Below are 13,938 nucleotides of genomic sequence, written 5' to 3'. Positions count from 1 at the left end.
TTAATTTTTCAATTTTATAAACTTTTCTTCAAATTTTTTAAATTAAAAAAATTATATTAATGATTGAAAAATATTTTCCAGATTTGTTTTTCCAAAAGTTAACGGAAAGACATTAATTGAATAAATTTGAAACTTAGAGGACTGAAATGAACGAAAGTAAAGTTAGAGGATTAAAATGAAATCTGAAGAAAGTTAGAGGGCCAGTTTTGTATTTTAGTCCTTTTTTTTAAATAAAAAAATCTACTATTTGTTAAATATTTTTTCAAATTTCTAATTGGTTCTTGTTTGAGTTTCCTTGACATAGAAGGAAAGGTTTTTCAAGACAAAAGTTTTCCTTGATGTGGAAGACAGGAATTCTCCTTATCATAAAAGGAAAAGTATACCTTATTAAAAAAAAAATGGCATTCCTTGTCCATCAAGAAATAAGATTGAAGCCTTATAAATAGGCATTGTTACAAATGATTTGGTGGCTTTTGCCCAAGCTTCTTCCCATGTGGGGAGAGGTGAAAGGAACCTAGAAGTACATGCAATGATTTTTTTTTTTAGTAAAGTAGTTGGTAGATTATTTATATTGGTAAGGTTTGTGAATGTTATTTGTATAAGTTGTGAGTTGTAGGTGTTGATTATCATTGTAATCCATATTGTTGATAGTGAATGTTTTTGTTGACGTTACCTGTAGATGTAGGCATGAAGATGGTCGAACTACATTAAATATTGTGATATCATGTGGATATTTTATTATTTTGTCGGTATGAATGTACTTCCGCTAATCCCTTCTAATAATTGATATTAGAGTTCCCGCTGTTGCACAACTTTCTTCCTTGTCATTCTTCAAAATCAATTAATAAAAACCCACTACTTTTATAGACATTTTCCTGCCTCTTTAACCGATGGCTTAGATGTCCTTAAAAGTTTTGAGTTTATCCTTGTGCACTGTCAAGATTTATCTATTCCTATAGTTCTTTAAAGTTCAAACTTTAATTAGCCACTTTACTCCTCAAACTGACGTACCATTTTGACAAACCGATTTAAGAAAGGGCTTGAGTAGTTGAAGTACTTCACGTAACTCAAATATCTTTATGAGTATTTTCAAAATTTACTGTTCAGTGCTCACAACAAACAGTCGGGTTTTTTTTTTTTTTGGTCGTGGAGCAGTACTAAGACTTCATTACTTATACTGAATTAATATATTAAGTTTGAACCGTTAAAAACAAATGTGGTCACAGGATTAAACAGCTGGAAGGAACCGTTAAATATCAGTTCTACTTTGAAACTTCTCTACCAAAAAGTTCTGGATAAATACGTTTGACCACAGAATTGTGAGAAATATATGACAAAGCTTTTTTTTTTTTTTAAAAATTTTAATGAGGAAGAAATATCTGACGAAGCTAAGGGTCCTAATAAAAAGAATTTCTTATTTGGGCACTTATGTATTAATGTTTCTTTTGGTTGACCGCATATCTTTGATGCAATGGTCACTCTACAAGTATAAATGCTTGTAGAGTGTAGGAGCAAAGGTCGGGATTCAAGTCTCCAGAGGGAGCTTCACACATATATATATACACTTATGTGGCGTTTGGTACGTGGGAATCCACATTACTCTTGGCATCTAGATTCCTAGGAATCACATTCCTAAGAATGTCGCTATTCCTATGTTTGGTTTCATTGGGAATGTCTTAACATTCCTAGGAATGTGAGATGATAATGTTTGGTTTATTCACAGGAATCTTAAATGAATTATTTATTTTTCCTATTTTATCCTTAATTTGAATGTGAACTTCCAAGCCCTTAAAATCTAAATAAATAATGAAAAACCAAATATAAACAATTAATTATGAAAAATTAATTAAAATTATAGTCTAACATTTCAAAATGATAGGTATAATACAAAAATAACTATTTAAATTCTCAAATACTTTTATTCTGAATAATAATTTTAAAAGAGTTTAATCCATAATAATTTGTTTTATATTTTATTTTAATTGATTAAATGATTATGAAAAAGGGTTAAAATTGTCAATCTATAAAAAATCCAATTTCCTTTAAGTTTAGGAATCTAGATTCCCACCTATTTTAAAGGGAATCCACATTCCTAGTGAGAGGGGAATCCAAATTCCCCTGACATCTGATTCCTTAGCGTGATTTGCAACCAAACATGGGAATCTTTAAACATTCCTGGAAATCTTAAAACGTTACCCTGTACCAAACGCCACATTAGATTAGGCTAGAGTAGAAATTCTATCTTGTATCAAAAAAAAAAAAATTTAAGATTTCCTTTTAAGATAATTATTTTTTATTATTAGGCCAATACACTAATTAATTTTTTGTATAGTCAAGATTTAGACCTAGAGATTTTATTTGATGATAATGAGAACTAATTGGAACCAACATAATATGATTGTTTGTCTAATAAATCAAACTATAAATCTAATAATATTATCATTTGTGCTGTCATTTATTATGATTTCCATCGTAGGAATCATCTAAAGTAATGATTGAATCATTAATCCGAAAATCAATTTTTTTTTTATGGTGGATTTCAGAGCAAATAAGGCAGAAGCAGAGGAAGGGGGATGGATCAACAAGTTTTGTTACAGTCGACTTATTAGACTCAGTTATCCATTTGGTTGATGTACTTACGATTACCAAGACATGATAGAAAAAGAAAAAAAAGATAACGATACGCTATTTGCAAAACTGATAAGTACAGCTCTCCCCTCTCACGTAGAGCTAAAGAGAGAAATACCCACAGACACAGGCACACGGTTTACAGTTTGTCCTGCTTCCATCATTCTCTCGTATATACATTTGTGCATGTTTCTTTTTGTACTTTTCAACAACATTAATGCAGCAAAGTATAACCATCCCAATTCCAGCATGAGAAATGCGAAGAATCGTAGGCCAGTGGGGGTGTTAACTAAACTCAGCTGGCATCGTACAGACCTCATGCTCAATTTTGAAGCTTAAACCAAGGTATAACTCTCTAGTCTCTTCTTGTAATGGAAACCACTATTCACAGGAAGTATGGGCCCAGCAATCCTATCACTTGGACTTCCTCATCATGATTTTTTATGCATCCTCAGATTATTATTATTAATATTATTATTATTATTATTATTCAAATCTCCCTCTCTGCTCCAATATTCGCATCTACTTGCAACCTTTCTCAAATTCATGTATTACTCAAATTCTAGCCTACATCGAGGACCATGCTTCTCCCATTTCAGACATATATTATTTATCTATCAATATGATTTTTTGAAATTACTAAAACTATTATCAATTTTACTGCAAAATTTTTTCCCACTTATGTGATTTTTGTGCCATCACTGTGTAAATTTCTTTTAGTTTAGTTTTTTTTTTTTCTTTTAATTTGTATATAGTAATTAACATATCAATTTATAATACTAAAGGTGGTAGTTTTAACATCACTCGTGAACGAGTGAAAGGAGACCGTTGGGGTCACATCAAGTCACCCAATGTTGGCATACTGTAGGCCTGCAGATATGACCTCTACGTAGATATCAAGGAAGCAGAATTTCAGGATTCCCCCTTTTGCTGCAAAGAGAATATGCTGATTTGCAAGCTTAACTTAGATCCAAGTCCAACAGAAGAAAATCACTGCATGGAATTGAATGCATGGAATCACTGCATTCAATATTTTCTAAATATTCTATAGACAAGTAAGTATTCGATATTTTAAAGAGAGCTACTGATGCCATAATTGACATCAGAACAAAACAATATGGGAGGCAAGCATAAAATTCACTAGCCATTGGTAACAGTACTACTACAAGGTAACAAATTTTGTAAATCTTACCAGTAAGACAATAAACTAGATAAAGTTTTTGAATGACAGAAATTTATACAAGTAATGTGCCAACTAACAGAGCTCGTAAAGTCTACTGGCCTTCTATAAAAGCTTGGGGATAGAAGTCCAACTTAATTGACTATGGGTATGTCCAAAGATGACAAATACCAAACATTTCACGAACTACCAAAAGGGTTCCTTAGAAAGGTGGAACAAGTAGATATTTCTGTAAAAGAAACTGACCTTACTAGATCAATTAAGGAAATATAAAACAGACATACAATGTAAACATGCCAACAAACAACAGATATATCACATGAAAAGAGTTCCATCAACTAAATGCAGACCTCAAACAGGCAAACATAGAATGAGAGTACCTCATTCAGCAGACAAGTTACCATACTGCCATGGGCTGAATTCTGTCGATTTAACATCAACCTCATTGGTGCTATCTGAGCTATCTACAGCAGCCCGATGTTCCGTGTATTTACCATTGTATTTGTAGACTTCCAAATCACCCCAAGGTGTAGATGCGATCTCATCAGTTAAATCAAACCATCTTGGTGTAAACTGATGTCCCTTGGCCTCTCGGTTTCTCTTTTCTGCTCGCTGCCTCTCCTCCAAACTGGAAGAAGGTGATCAACACAATGTAAACACCTTAAGTTGAAATGAAGAAACAACCTTATGAAGTCTATTTTATGGTAGGAACTTTGTGATAAGAATTGAAAATTTATACTGGAACAGTTTGCATGAACGGTTAATATTATTCTATCTTGATAAGTAAACTTTTAAAAATAAATAAATAAATAATTAGATAAGTAAACTTGTAATTGCTCCATAAAAACGTTCATTTGAGACTGCTTTATCTTATTAGATAACTCGCCACTAATTAAATAGACTTAAGAGCAGGAGAGAGACAGATAAACTGATTTATTTATAAAAAAAAAATGAAGTTAAGAAATTAATTGATACCTGCTCTTTTCTGCACCAGCTTTAGATAGATCACCCCTTTCAAGTGCATATCTATCAGGGCGCAAACGAGAATCTGATGCCAACAACTTCCTAGGAGCAGTGTCAAAACTGTTTATTTTATGTGCAAAGTGCGTGTATTGAAAGTTGTCCTTCTCTGGAACATCAGCAACATGCCAAACCTGCGGAGAAAAAAAATAATAGGAAGCTGCTAAGGAGAAGTAGGTCGTGCACCAGCTCAAATATCCAGAGCCAAAATTAGAAACTATTTAGTCATAAGAAAGATGTGTACAACCAATGCATATCTATAAAGCACTGGCTAGTGACTACTGATCGCTGTCCTCATTATCTCAGGCCAACTTCATCAAATCAAGGGTGCCAGCTATCACTTGGGCTTTTACATGGGGCTTAGAATCAAATCTCACTTCAACACAACTTTCATTATTTTCAGAGAAGGGGCTTATGGGATAAGAGTGGCCCCTCCTCCATAGTCTATAGGCCCAGCAAGCCTCCACTGCCACTACTTTTTTTCCATGATGTGTCCATTACAAAAAAAAGAATTAAATATCCTTATTTTTATCCTACTCTTAAAATTTGTGACTTTTATTAGAACTTTGAAAGCATTAACAATATAACTGAAAAAGCATATAAAAAGCAAGAGGTATTCAAAGCATTAAACACCCGTCCCTTCCCAAAAATGTTATTTATTTATTTATTTATTTTATTTTTAAAGTTAGACACCCTTTATAGGACATAGGAGGGATAGACTTCTATGGTTCAAGAGCCATGAACCCATGACCATACCTAAAGATCATCAGTCCACAGAAATGATTGCTGGATACACATTCATGGTCCATCAATAAATACTTTGCCTAAAATGACTATTCAATCTTATTCAAAGCTAATATCACTTGGCATTTGTCCCAACACTAATCAAATCAATTGGACTAGGAGTTTTCCAGCTAAAACTATGTGCCAGAATAAAATATTCAAGGCCTTGATAGTGCAATATTCAGCATCCTCTTGTAGCATATGTCTCTGCATCAGAGCAGGAGGCAAGACTCTAAGGGACCAAGACTTCCTAAAGAAGTTATGAAGTAGAACAACTAGTGAGCACTTGCTTGGTTGGATTTATCTTTTAGTTAAGTAATAAATCTTGCATTTCAGTCTTTCTAATCTATGTAACAAAATTAATAGCGCCTTTCCAGCCTCAACACAGAAGCTCACATCCCACAGTGAACAACTGAGCCAACTGATGTGATGTCAAGAGATCATTATATATAATTCTTAACCAACACACAAATACAGGCACCATAAGGTCCTCCAAAATAGAAGCTCCTGCATCTACGTTAACCCCATCTAACAACATCTATTTATGTGCACCCATTCCATCGTTAAAACAATGTTGAAAGGCCATTTTATATACAGATAATTAGATATAACTAAGGCAAAGTCCAAGAGAATAACCTCTTTCAGTTCAGTGCCTGGAAGAGGCTCCCCTTCCACGTCACATGGTTGATAACTCAGTGACTCATTCCATTTCCCTGTCATCAGCACTTTAGGTTCCTCATCAGCACTATACACATAGCCATCCACTTCGTAGCGACCAGCTCTGCAACAAACACAAATTTCAATTGGACCCAACTAGAATGTAGCAAGTAAAATTCAACACATAATATAACTGTTGCTATGGTTGATGAAACTAAACTTGGGGTTCTTTTATCTTTTAAATGTAAATATGATGACAAAATATCAGGTGGGGGGGAGGGGGAGTTGGGGTGAGAAATCAAAAAACATCTCAAATGAGACCATCTTAATTTCAGTTCATCTCAATTCAAAAGTTCCATTGGTAGGAATGCCACCAACTCAAATGAATCATAGATCCATTAAAACACTCAATAATCAAATTCACAATAGTTGTTGAGCAATCCCAAAAGAAATAAAATTCAAAGATATGTGGAATACCCAAACCAGCCACATGGTTGAAAGTATAAAACAACTTTGTCTCCAGTAGTCAAATTTGTCATAATCATCTCCCCTGGTGAATCTACCCACGTACGGCCAAAAATCAGATTATTAACCTTTGTAGGAGGTGGCATCAAATCTAAAAGCACACCATCCTTTTTAAGGGTGACACGCGTTCTGCAAACAATATAAATATTTGAAGATTTAGAGGATTCACCTTTAGAGCAAAATGAATAACAAAAAAATAAAATAATGACAAGCAGATTTTTTATTTTTCTTTTATAATAATAATAACAACTAATGGAGTAAAGCAGAACAAGTATTACCTTCCAAGAGGGTAAACATCAAGAGAATTTCCTAAGAATTTAGTTTTTAGCTTTGACGTCACATCATAAGTAAAATGCTCATTTTCAGCATGCCCAGCACTCATTGGGGGATGATGACTCACCTAAAATAGATATAAGGTGAAACATTCAAATACAGACAACACAAAAAAGAAAAATGTACAGCATTATAGTTATTTTTTTCCTCAATCTTTTAATGAGAAAACCTAACATTATGATGAAAGGTCTTCAATTGCTAAATCACCTCTAAAGGTCTAGTGGTTGGAAGAGGGATAGAGGAAGCTTAAATAGAGCGCAAATGTCATTAGAGATTTTTTTTTGGCAATTACACTTTGGGACGCTTAAGGTTTGGAGCTGATTTCATTTTGGTCCTGTAAGCCTGATAGTTTTCATTTTGGTTCACCAAGTTTGATTCTGTTTTCAAAACGGTCCTTCCATCAATGTCTGTGTCTAATCTGGCTGTTATGAGAGAAGGGAAAAAAAGAAGGAGAGAACAAGGAAATGACATCATTTTTTTCGAACTTAACAACCAGATTAATCAGGAAGATGGACGGAATGACTATCTTGAAAACGGAATCAAACTTAGTGGACCAAAATGAAAAATCTCAAACTTAAGGCAAGAAAATGAAAACAACCCTTAACTTTAAGGGTGAAAATAGTAATTTATTAGTCTTTTCTTTTCTTGTTTTATTTCTCTAATGTCAGGTGAGATTAGCATTCTTCTAATAGCATGCATCAGAAAGAAAGCAAAATAAAATGCCATTTGACTCACCTGCTCCGAGATAAATGAAATCCCACCATGATTGGCCATTTCATAAGTCTCCCCAAGAATAGGATTAAAAGGCTTCCAAGTTCGTTGATAGGCAAAGTAGACAGATACAGCCCACGACGCTGCAATCAGTGGCATGAACACCATTCATCATCTGGATATACTTGCACGCATCAAGTGAAAATTCAATGTGGGAGAATACTTACATGCATAAACTAACCGCATATAAGGATCCTCACATTCATCTGCCAGATCTAACAAGTGGGAGTACTCCATTAACTGCCACAGTCATTGCACAATTCATATTATAACACAGTATATGAAGATAAAATAAACAAATAAATAACTAACAAAGGCATTCCACAGAGAAATTGACACAGACCTCTGCCATTTTTTGAAGCATAGTCATTGGCTCAAAAATGAGGACAGGAAGAGTGACCATTGATGTGATGTCTGAGCCTATATATTTGTGCATCATTTTCCAGTAACTGTCTCTATCCTTTTAAGCAAAATAACCATACCAAAATTATCAGCATCATAAGAGATGGAGAATAACTAGTTAACTACGCCAAAAAAGAAACTGTCTCACATCTCAATTCAGTCTAATTAGCAGAAAACATCAGAAAATAAAAAATAAAAAATAATGATCAACACCTTAGGCAGAAAGTTTTTTTTTTTTTTTAAATTTTTTAATCTTATCTGGCAGGGGCCTTCAAAACAGAAAATTAAGAAAGCACATAATTTATATTTCTTGTTCAGAAGCAATGAAGCTATGTAATTTGAGTAAGAAGACAGTTAAATATGGTAAATAATAACTTTAGGAATGCCCTCCTATCGCAGTAAATATAAAGCGTAAACCCCTAGAGTCTAACAAACATGCCATCTGCCTTTACCACTGAGTACCAAACAAGAAATAGACTAAGAGAGCATCAGGGTAAAATCCTATACATTTTTAATGAGTATCAAATAAGAAATATACACTAATAGAGTATTTTAACAATTGATCACAAAAAAGAAGAACAACATTGTTACTATCCACGAACACAATGCACAGGAAAAACCATCGACCAAATGACCCCACTTAATAGAACATGGAATCGGAATAAACACGAATAAAAAAAAAACCACCTCTTGTTTCCATCTTCCTCTCTGAGCTTCCTCCTCCGCGTCTTCTTTGCCTCCCTCCGGATTGATCACTTCTACGCCTTCATAACCAAGCAACCTAGAACCAAAAGTAGTTGAATACAAATTGGCCGAGTTTTCGACACACTCACTCACTCCTAAAAAAGCATACAGCAATTAAGATCCGGAACATATTTTCTCATTACAGAAAAATCCCAAATCCCAAAGCATACCAGAGGTACTATTCAGTGTAAAACTAGAGTTGGGACTCATGTAAAACCCATTTATCAAACCCAAACCCAAACCCTAAATTTAACAATTGGGCAGTCCTTTATGGTGTGCAGCTCAGCTCAAGGAAATCCCAAATTAAATTTCAAAACTTTTTTGGTACCCAAATTCAGCTAGCTGATTAAGTTGGCATCAAAAGCAGCAATCCATGTAAAACCAATAGATCACGAAGATCATGACCAAAACCCTTGGAGCTCAGAATTAGAAAGTGAAAAACACAAAACGAGGTGTAATGGGCATTACAGGAAACGAAGAATGAGAAAAAGAGGGAAAAGAACGTACCCGTTGACGGATCGGTGCATGGCGTTACCGAACATGGAGAAGCCAGAGGACATGGCGGAGAAGAAGCCCTTGTTCTGGTCCTTCTTGGGGCTACCCATCTTCGCTCTCTTAACTCTTAAGCCTAAAACACCGATTCGAAGAAGATCAGAAAAGAAAGGACCGTGAAGTATTTGAGAGAGAGAGAGAGAGAGAGAGAGTGGTGATGAGGATGGAAGAAGAATAATAGCGATATCAGGGAACAGCGAGGACAACAGGTGGATCGGTTGGCGATGACTTCGCGGTTTTCATTTTTTATTTTATAAATATTATTAATGGGGAGAGGATGGGGGAATGGTGTATCTTTGGTCGGTTTCTTCTAAAACTGTGTGTTTTTTTATCAACTTTGACAGAGAAAAACAGAGATTTTGAATTTCATTCTCCTTTTGACTTTTGAGGCTTTCTCATTTATTGACTTCTATGGGTATGGTGGGGGCTTATGGGGATTTTTTTGACCCAAATTCAATCTAATCGAATCCATCACATAGGTCTAATCCATCTTACATAAATTAGGTTGGATTGGGTTAAACTAATGGTTTAGAAAAATTTATTGTTATTATTATTATTATTAAATTGATTAGAAAAAAATATAAATATAAATATATTAAAAAAAACTCAAAGATTAGTATCAATATAACTCTTTAAAGGCAAACAATACTAATGACTAAACAACAATAGTAATTTACTAAGATTTGTGTAAACTAATTAACTTTTATATAAGATAGGTAGAGGGGGTTATTTTAAAAATTTTATTAATTATATAATATATTTTAAATATATATATATATATATATATATATATATATATATATATATATATTAAATATATGGGTGGGTTGGGTTGGGTTTGGCTTGTTTGATTTTATGACCCAAACTCAACCTAACTTGCTATCAAAAAAAATTTTGTAAACCAACCCGGCGGGTTGGGTTGGGTTGGGTCGGTTTTGGCAAGTTGGTAGGTTGGCTACACACCCTTAATAACTTATCTAAATATTTGCAATTCCATACTTGACAATGTAAAAAAAAAATTATAAATATTTTTACAAACTATTTTAATAATTTATGATTTACTTTTTTTTTGATCAATTATTAATATAAGCTATTTAAAACTTTAAATTAGTTATCGAAATATATACATTAAATTAAAAAATTAAAATTTTAGATTTCTTAGAACTTAGGTAATAAAGTTTTACTTAAATTAAATCTTAACAATAAATAATAATAATAATAATAATAATTGTAAGGACCAAAAATTACGTAGAGAACTAACAGCCCATTTGGAACCCAATAATTCAAGGCCCAAAGTAAAGAATTTGTAGAGAATGAACAATACAACAAAGGACGGATGCGTCCTGAGGATTTCACTTCCAATGAAAAGGCATAGGCAACACTTGTCCTCAGATTTTGTCCCGAGGAGGAGTTTGTTCCATGCCATTATCGATCCCCACCTCTAGTCTCCTTTATCCTTATTTATACTCCTTGTTTTTGTCATCTCAACCATTCATCTCCCCCCTAACTACTTTCTTTCGTTGACACTTGTACATTTTCTTGAAGGGAGGTAGCGGTAAGAAGCTATCTAACTGTGATTTGCAGTGTTCAGGTTACTTATATATCAATGCAGCTGATAAAGCTGGTGCTCCTCATTTAATGCAGCCAGGAAACTAGGTGCAGAGCGTTCAATACAGAGTTCACAGCTACCTGCCTTCAAACCCAATATTTTCCCTTTCTCTGCCATATATCACCAATTTACTCTTTGTACATCTCCACGCAATCATGCCTCCATGTCCTCGGGTCCTTTGCTCTTATTCCAATTGAGATCTCCTTTGTTCTTTAATCTTCATCCTTGGTCCTCGGGCCCCTACAACAACAACAACAACAACAACAACAATAATAATAATAATAGAATTTTAGTCGGACTATAGTTTTTAATTTTTTAAAATTTAGGTAATTTGAGAGTGTAGATTTTAATAGGATTTCATTTAACTAAAATGGTTTTGGTTTTAAAGAAAATAAAAGAATTTTTTTTTTTTGCTAAACATAAATAAAATAAAAGAGTTGTCTACTTTGATGTAGGGGTGGCAATTCGTGTTCGCGGATTGGGTTCGTGTCATGTCAAGTTATAAGCATTCGGTTATATGGGTTGACCCTAACCCGACCTGTTTAGTAAACGTGTCAAGAATCCTCAACTCAAACACGACCTGTTTATTAAATAGGTTGATCTGACCCGACACGTTTAACTCATTTAATTAACAAGTTATGTAAATGTCTGTGGGGGTCCGAAGACCGAGGATGAGGTTTGAGAATCGAAGTATGCTGGGGCTTGGGGACCAAGGATGAAGCTCAAGGGTCACAGTAGGGTGACAAGGTCGCGGGCCACGAGCCCGAGGAGGAGGGCTGCTCGGAAAGGTGTAGAGGTGAGTCCAAGAGCACTCCATAGTCTTCCAAATGGGAGCAAAGAATAAGGGGGGAGTTTTTGGTTTGGGGTAGCTTGTGGGCTCCGCATTAACTGCCTTGTATTTAGCTTCCTGGCTGCATTAAATGGTGGGCAATAGCTTTATCAGCTGTATTGACGAGGAAGTGACCTGTACAGTGCAGATCATAGCTAGGCAGGTTCTTTCTACCACCTTCTTCAAACTATGGGAGGGGACAAGTGTCAAAGGAGGAAACTAGCTAGGTGGGAAATGGATGGTTGAGATGTGAGAAAGGAAGGAGTATATATAGGAGAAAGAGAGACTTCATTTGGGAGGGAGAAAAATATCAAGGGAAGAGAGAGAAAGGAGAAGAACATTAGAAAGAAAGTGGAGTGAACAGTATTATTGAAATTGTAGCTTTAACCTCCTTAGGAGGGCTTGTATAAAGGGATTGGTTTACTTAATATATGGATTTTGCCCTTTTCTTTCTTGTCAGACCCTTAGACCGGGCCATTTATTTGTTTTGTTGTTCCCTCTCTACAAATTCTTTATTTTAGGTCATAGATGAATTGAGCCAATCATTGTTTTAAATGGGTCGTGGGCCTTTAAAATTTTTCTTGCCCTTACAATTGGCGCCGTCTATGGGAACAAAAGTTGTACAAGCGCTCTTATTCAGGACCGTATTTACCATGTATACATCCAAAGGCAGTGGAGCCCTTGCTAGAAGAGCTGCATGAGGGCCCTTACTCACAGGTGGTAGGTCTTTAGCTCATAGGGCCCTTACTCAAGGGTATTGGTGGCCAAGCATGTAGAAAGCCTCCCAGGATTATGCTAAGAAATGTGACCAGTGTCAGAGATGCGCTGAATATCCATCAACCAGGGGGAGTCCTAAACCCATTGTCCAGCCCTTGGCTATTTGCTCGGTGGGGCTTGGATATCGTCCGGCCTTTTCCCCGAGCTATTGGTAACCGAAAATGGCTCCTTGTCAGCACAAACTACTTTACAAAATGGGTGGAAGTTAAGCCACTTGCTAACATTAGAGATGTAGATGCTAAAAGATTTGTCTAGAGAAATATTGTCACCAGGTTTGGAGTTCCACATACATTGATCTTAGATAATGTCCTTCAATTTTATAGCAAAACCTTTAAAAGATACTGTGGGGAACTAAGGATTAGGAATGGGTATTCTACACCTGCCTATCCCCAGGGTAATGGTCAGGCCGAGGCCACCAACAAGGTGTTAGTGGCAGGATTGAGGAAAAGGTTGGAAGATGCTAAAGGAAAATGGGTATATGAACTGCCCCATGTATTATGGACCTATCGTACTACACCCCATGGTATATTAACATTATCATGAAATATTCTAAGTATTAAACATAACCTAGGCCTTGTCTGGCTCCTCGAGTCACAAGCTTAGGGTAAATTAACATTATCATGAAATATTCTAAGTGTTAAACAGAACCTAGGCCGTGTTTAGCTCCTTGGGTTGCAAAGCATAGGGTAAATTAACATTATCATGAAATATTCTAAGTGTTAAAAAGAATCTCGGCCTTGTCTGGCTCATCGGATCGCAAAGCCTAGGGTAAATTAACATTATCATGAAATATTCTAAGTGTTAAACAGAACCTAGGTCTTGTTTGGCTCCTCTAGTCACAAGCCTAGGGTAATTAATTAACATTATCATAAAATATTCTAAGTGTTAACAGCATCTAGGCCTTGTCTGGCTCCACGGGTCACAAGCCTAGGGTAAATTAACATTATCATGAAACATTCTAAGTGTTAAACAGAACCTAGGCCTTGTCTAGCTCCTCGGGTCATAAGCCTAGAGTAAATTAGCATTGTTCGGCAAACTCTCAGTGTTAATAAATTAAGCCTTGTTTGACTACTAGGGCCACAAGCCCAAAGCAAATTAATGTTGTGGTGGGATGTTCTAAGTGTGAAG

The 13,938-nt window shown here is 35.2% G+C and overlaps 1 protein-coding gene across 1 annotated transcript; it reads right to left on the bottom strand.

Moving 5' to 3' along the window:
* Positions 1–3,798: 3,798 nt before the first annotated feature.
* On the bottom strand, positions 3,799–9,969 carry LOC142607635 (oxysterol-binding protein-related protein 3C). Its single transcript, XM_075779200.1, has 10 exons — positions 9,551–9,969; positions 8,987–9,080; positions 8,241–8,357; positions 8,065–8,137; positions 7,862–7,980; positions 7,072–7,193; positions 6,746–6,922; positions 6,248–6,392; positions 4,784–4,962; positions 3,799–4,436 (listed from the first exon to the last, which is right to left on the bottom strand). The coding sequence occupies exons 1-10, from the start codon at positions 9,646–9,648 to the stop codon at positions 4,190–4,192; spliced, it is 1,371 nt and encodes a 456-aa protein (XP_075635315.1). The 5' UTR covers positions 9,649–9,969; the 3' UTR covers positions 3,799–4,189.
* Positions 9,970–13,938: the final 3,969 nt, after the last annotated feature.

This window comes from Castanea sativa, chromosome 8 (genome assembly GCF_040712315.1).
Source record: "Castanea sativa cultivar Marrone di Chiusa Pesio chromosome 8, ASM4071231v1".
In the NCBI taxonomy this organism is placed as follows: domain Eukaryota; kingdom Viridiplantae; phylum Streptophyta; class Magnoliopsida; order Fagales; family Fagaceae; genus Castanea; species Castanea sativa.
The sequence above is the reverse complement of the archived record's forward strand: the minus strand, read 5'-3'. Positions and strand labels throughout refer to the sequence as shown.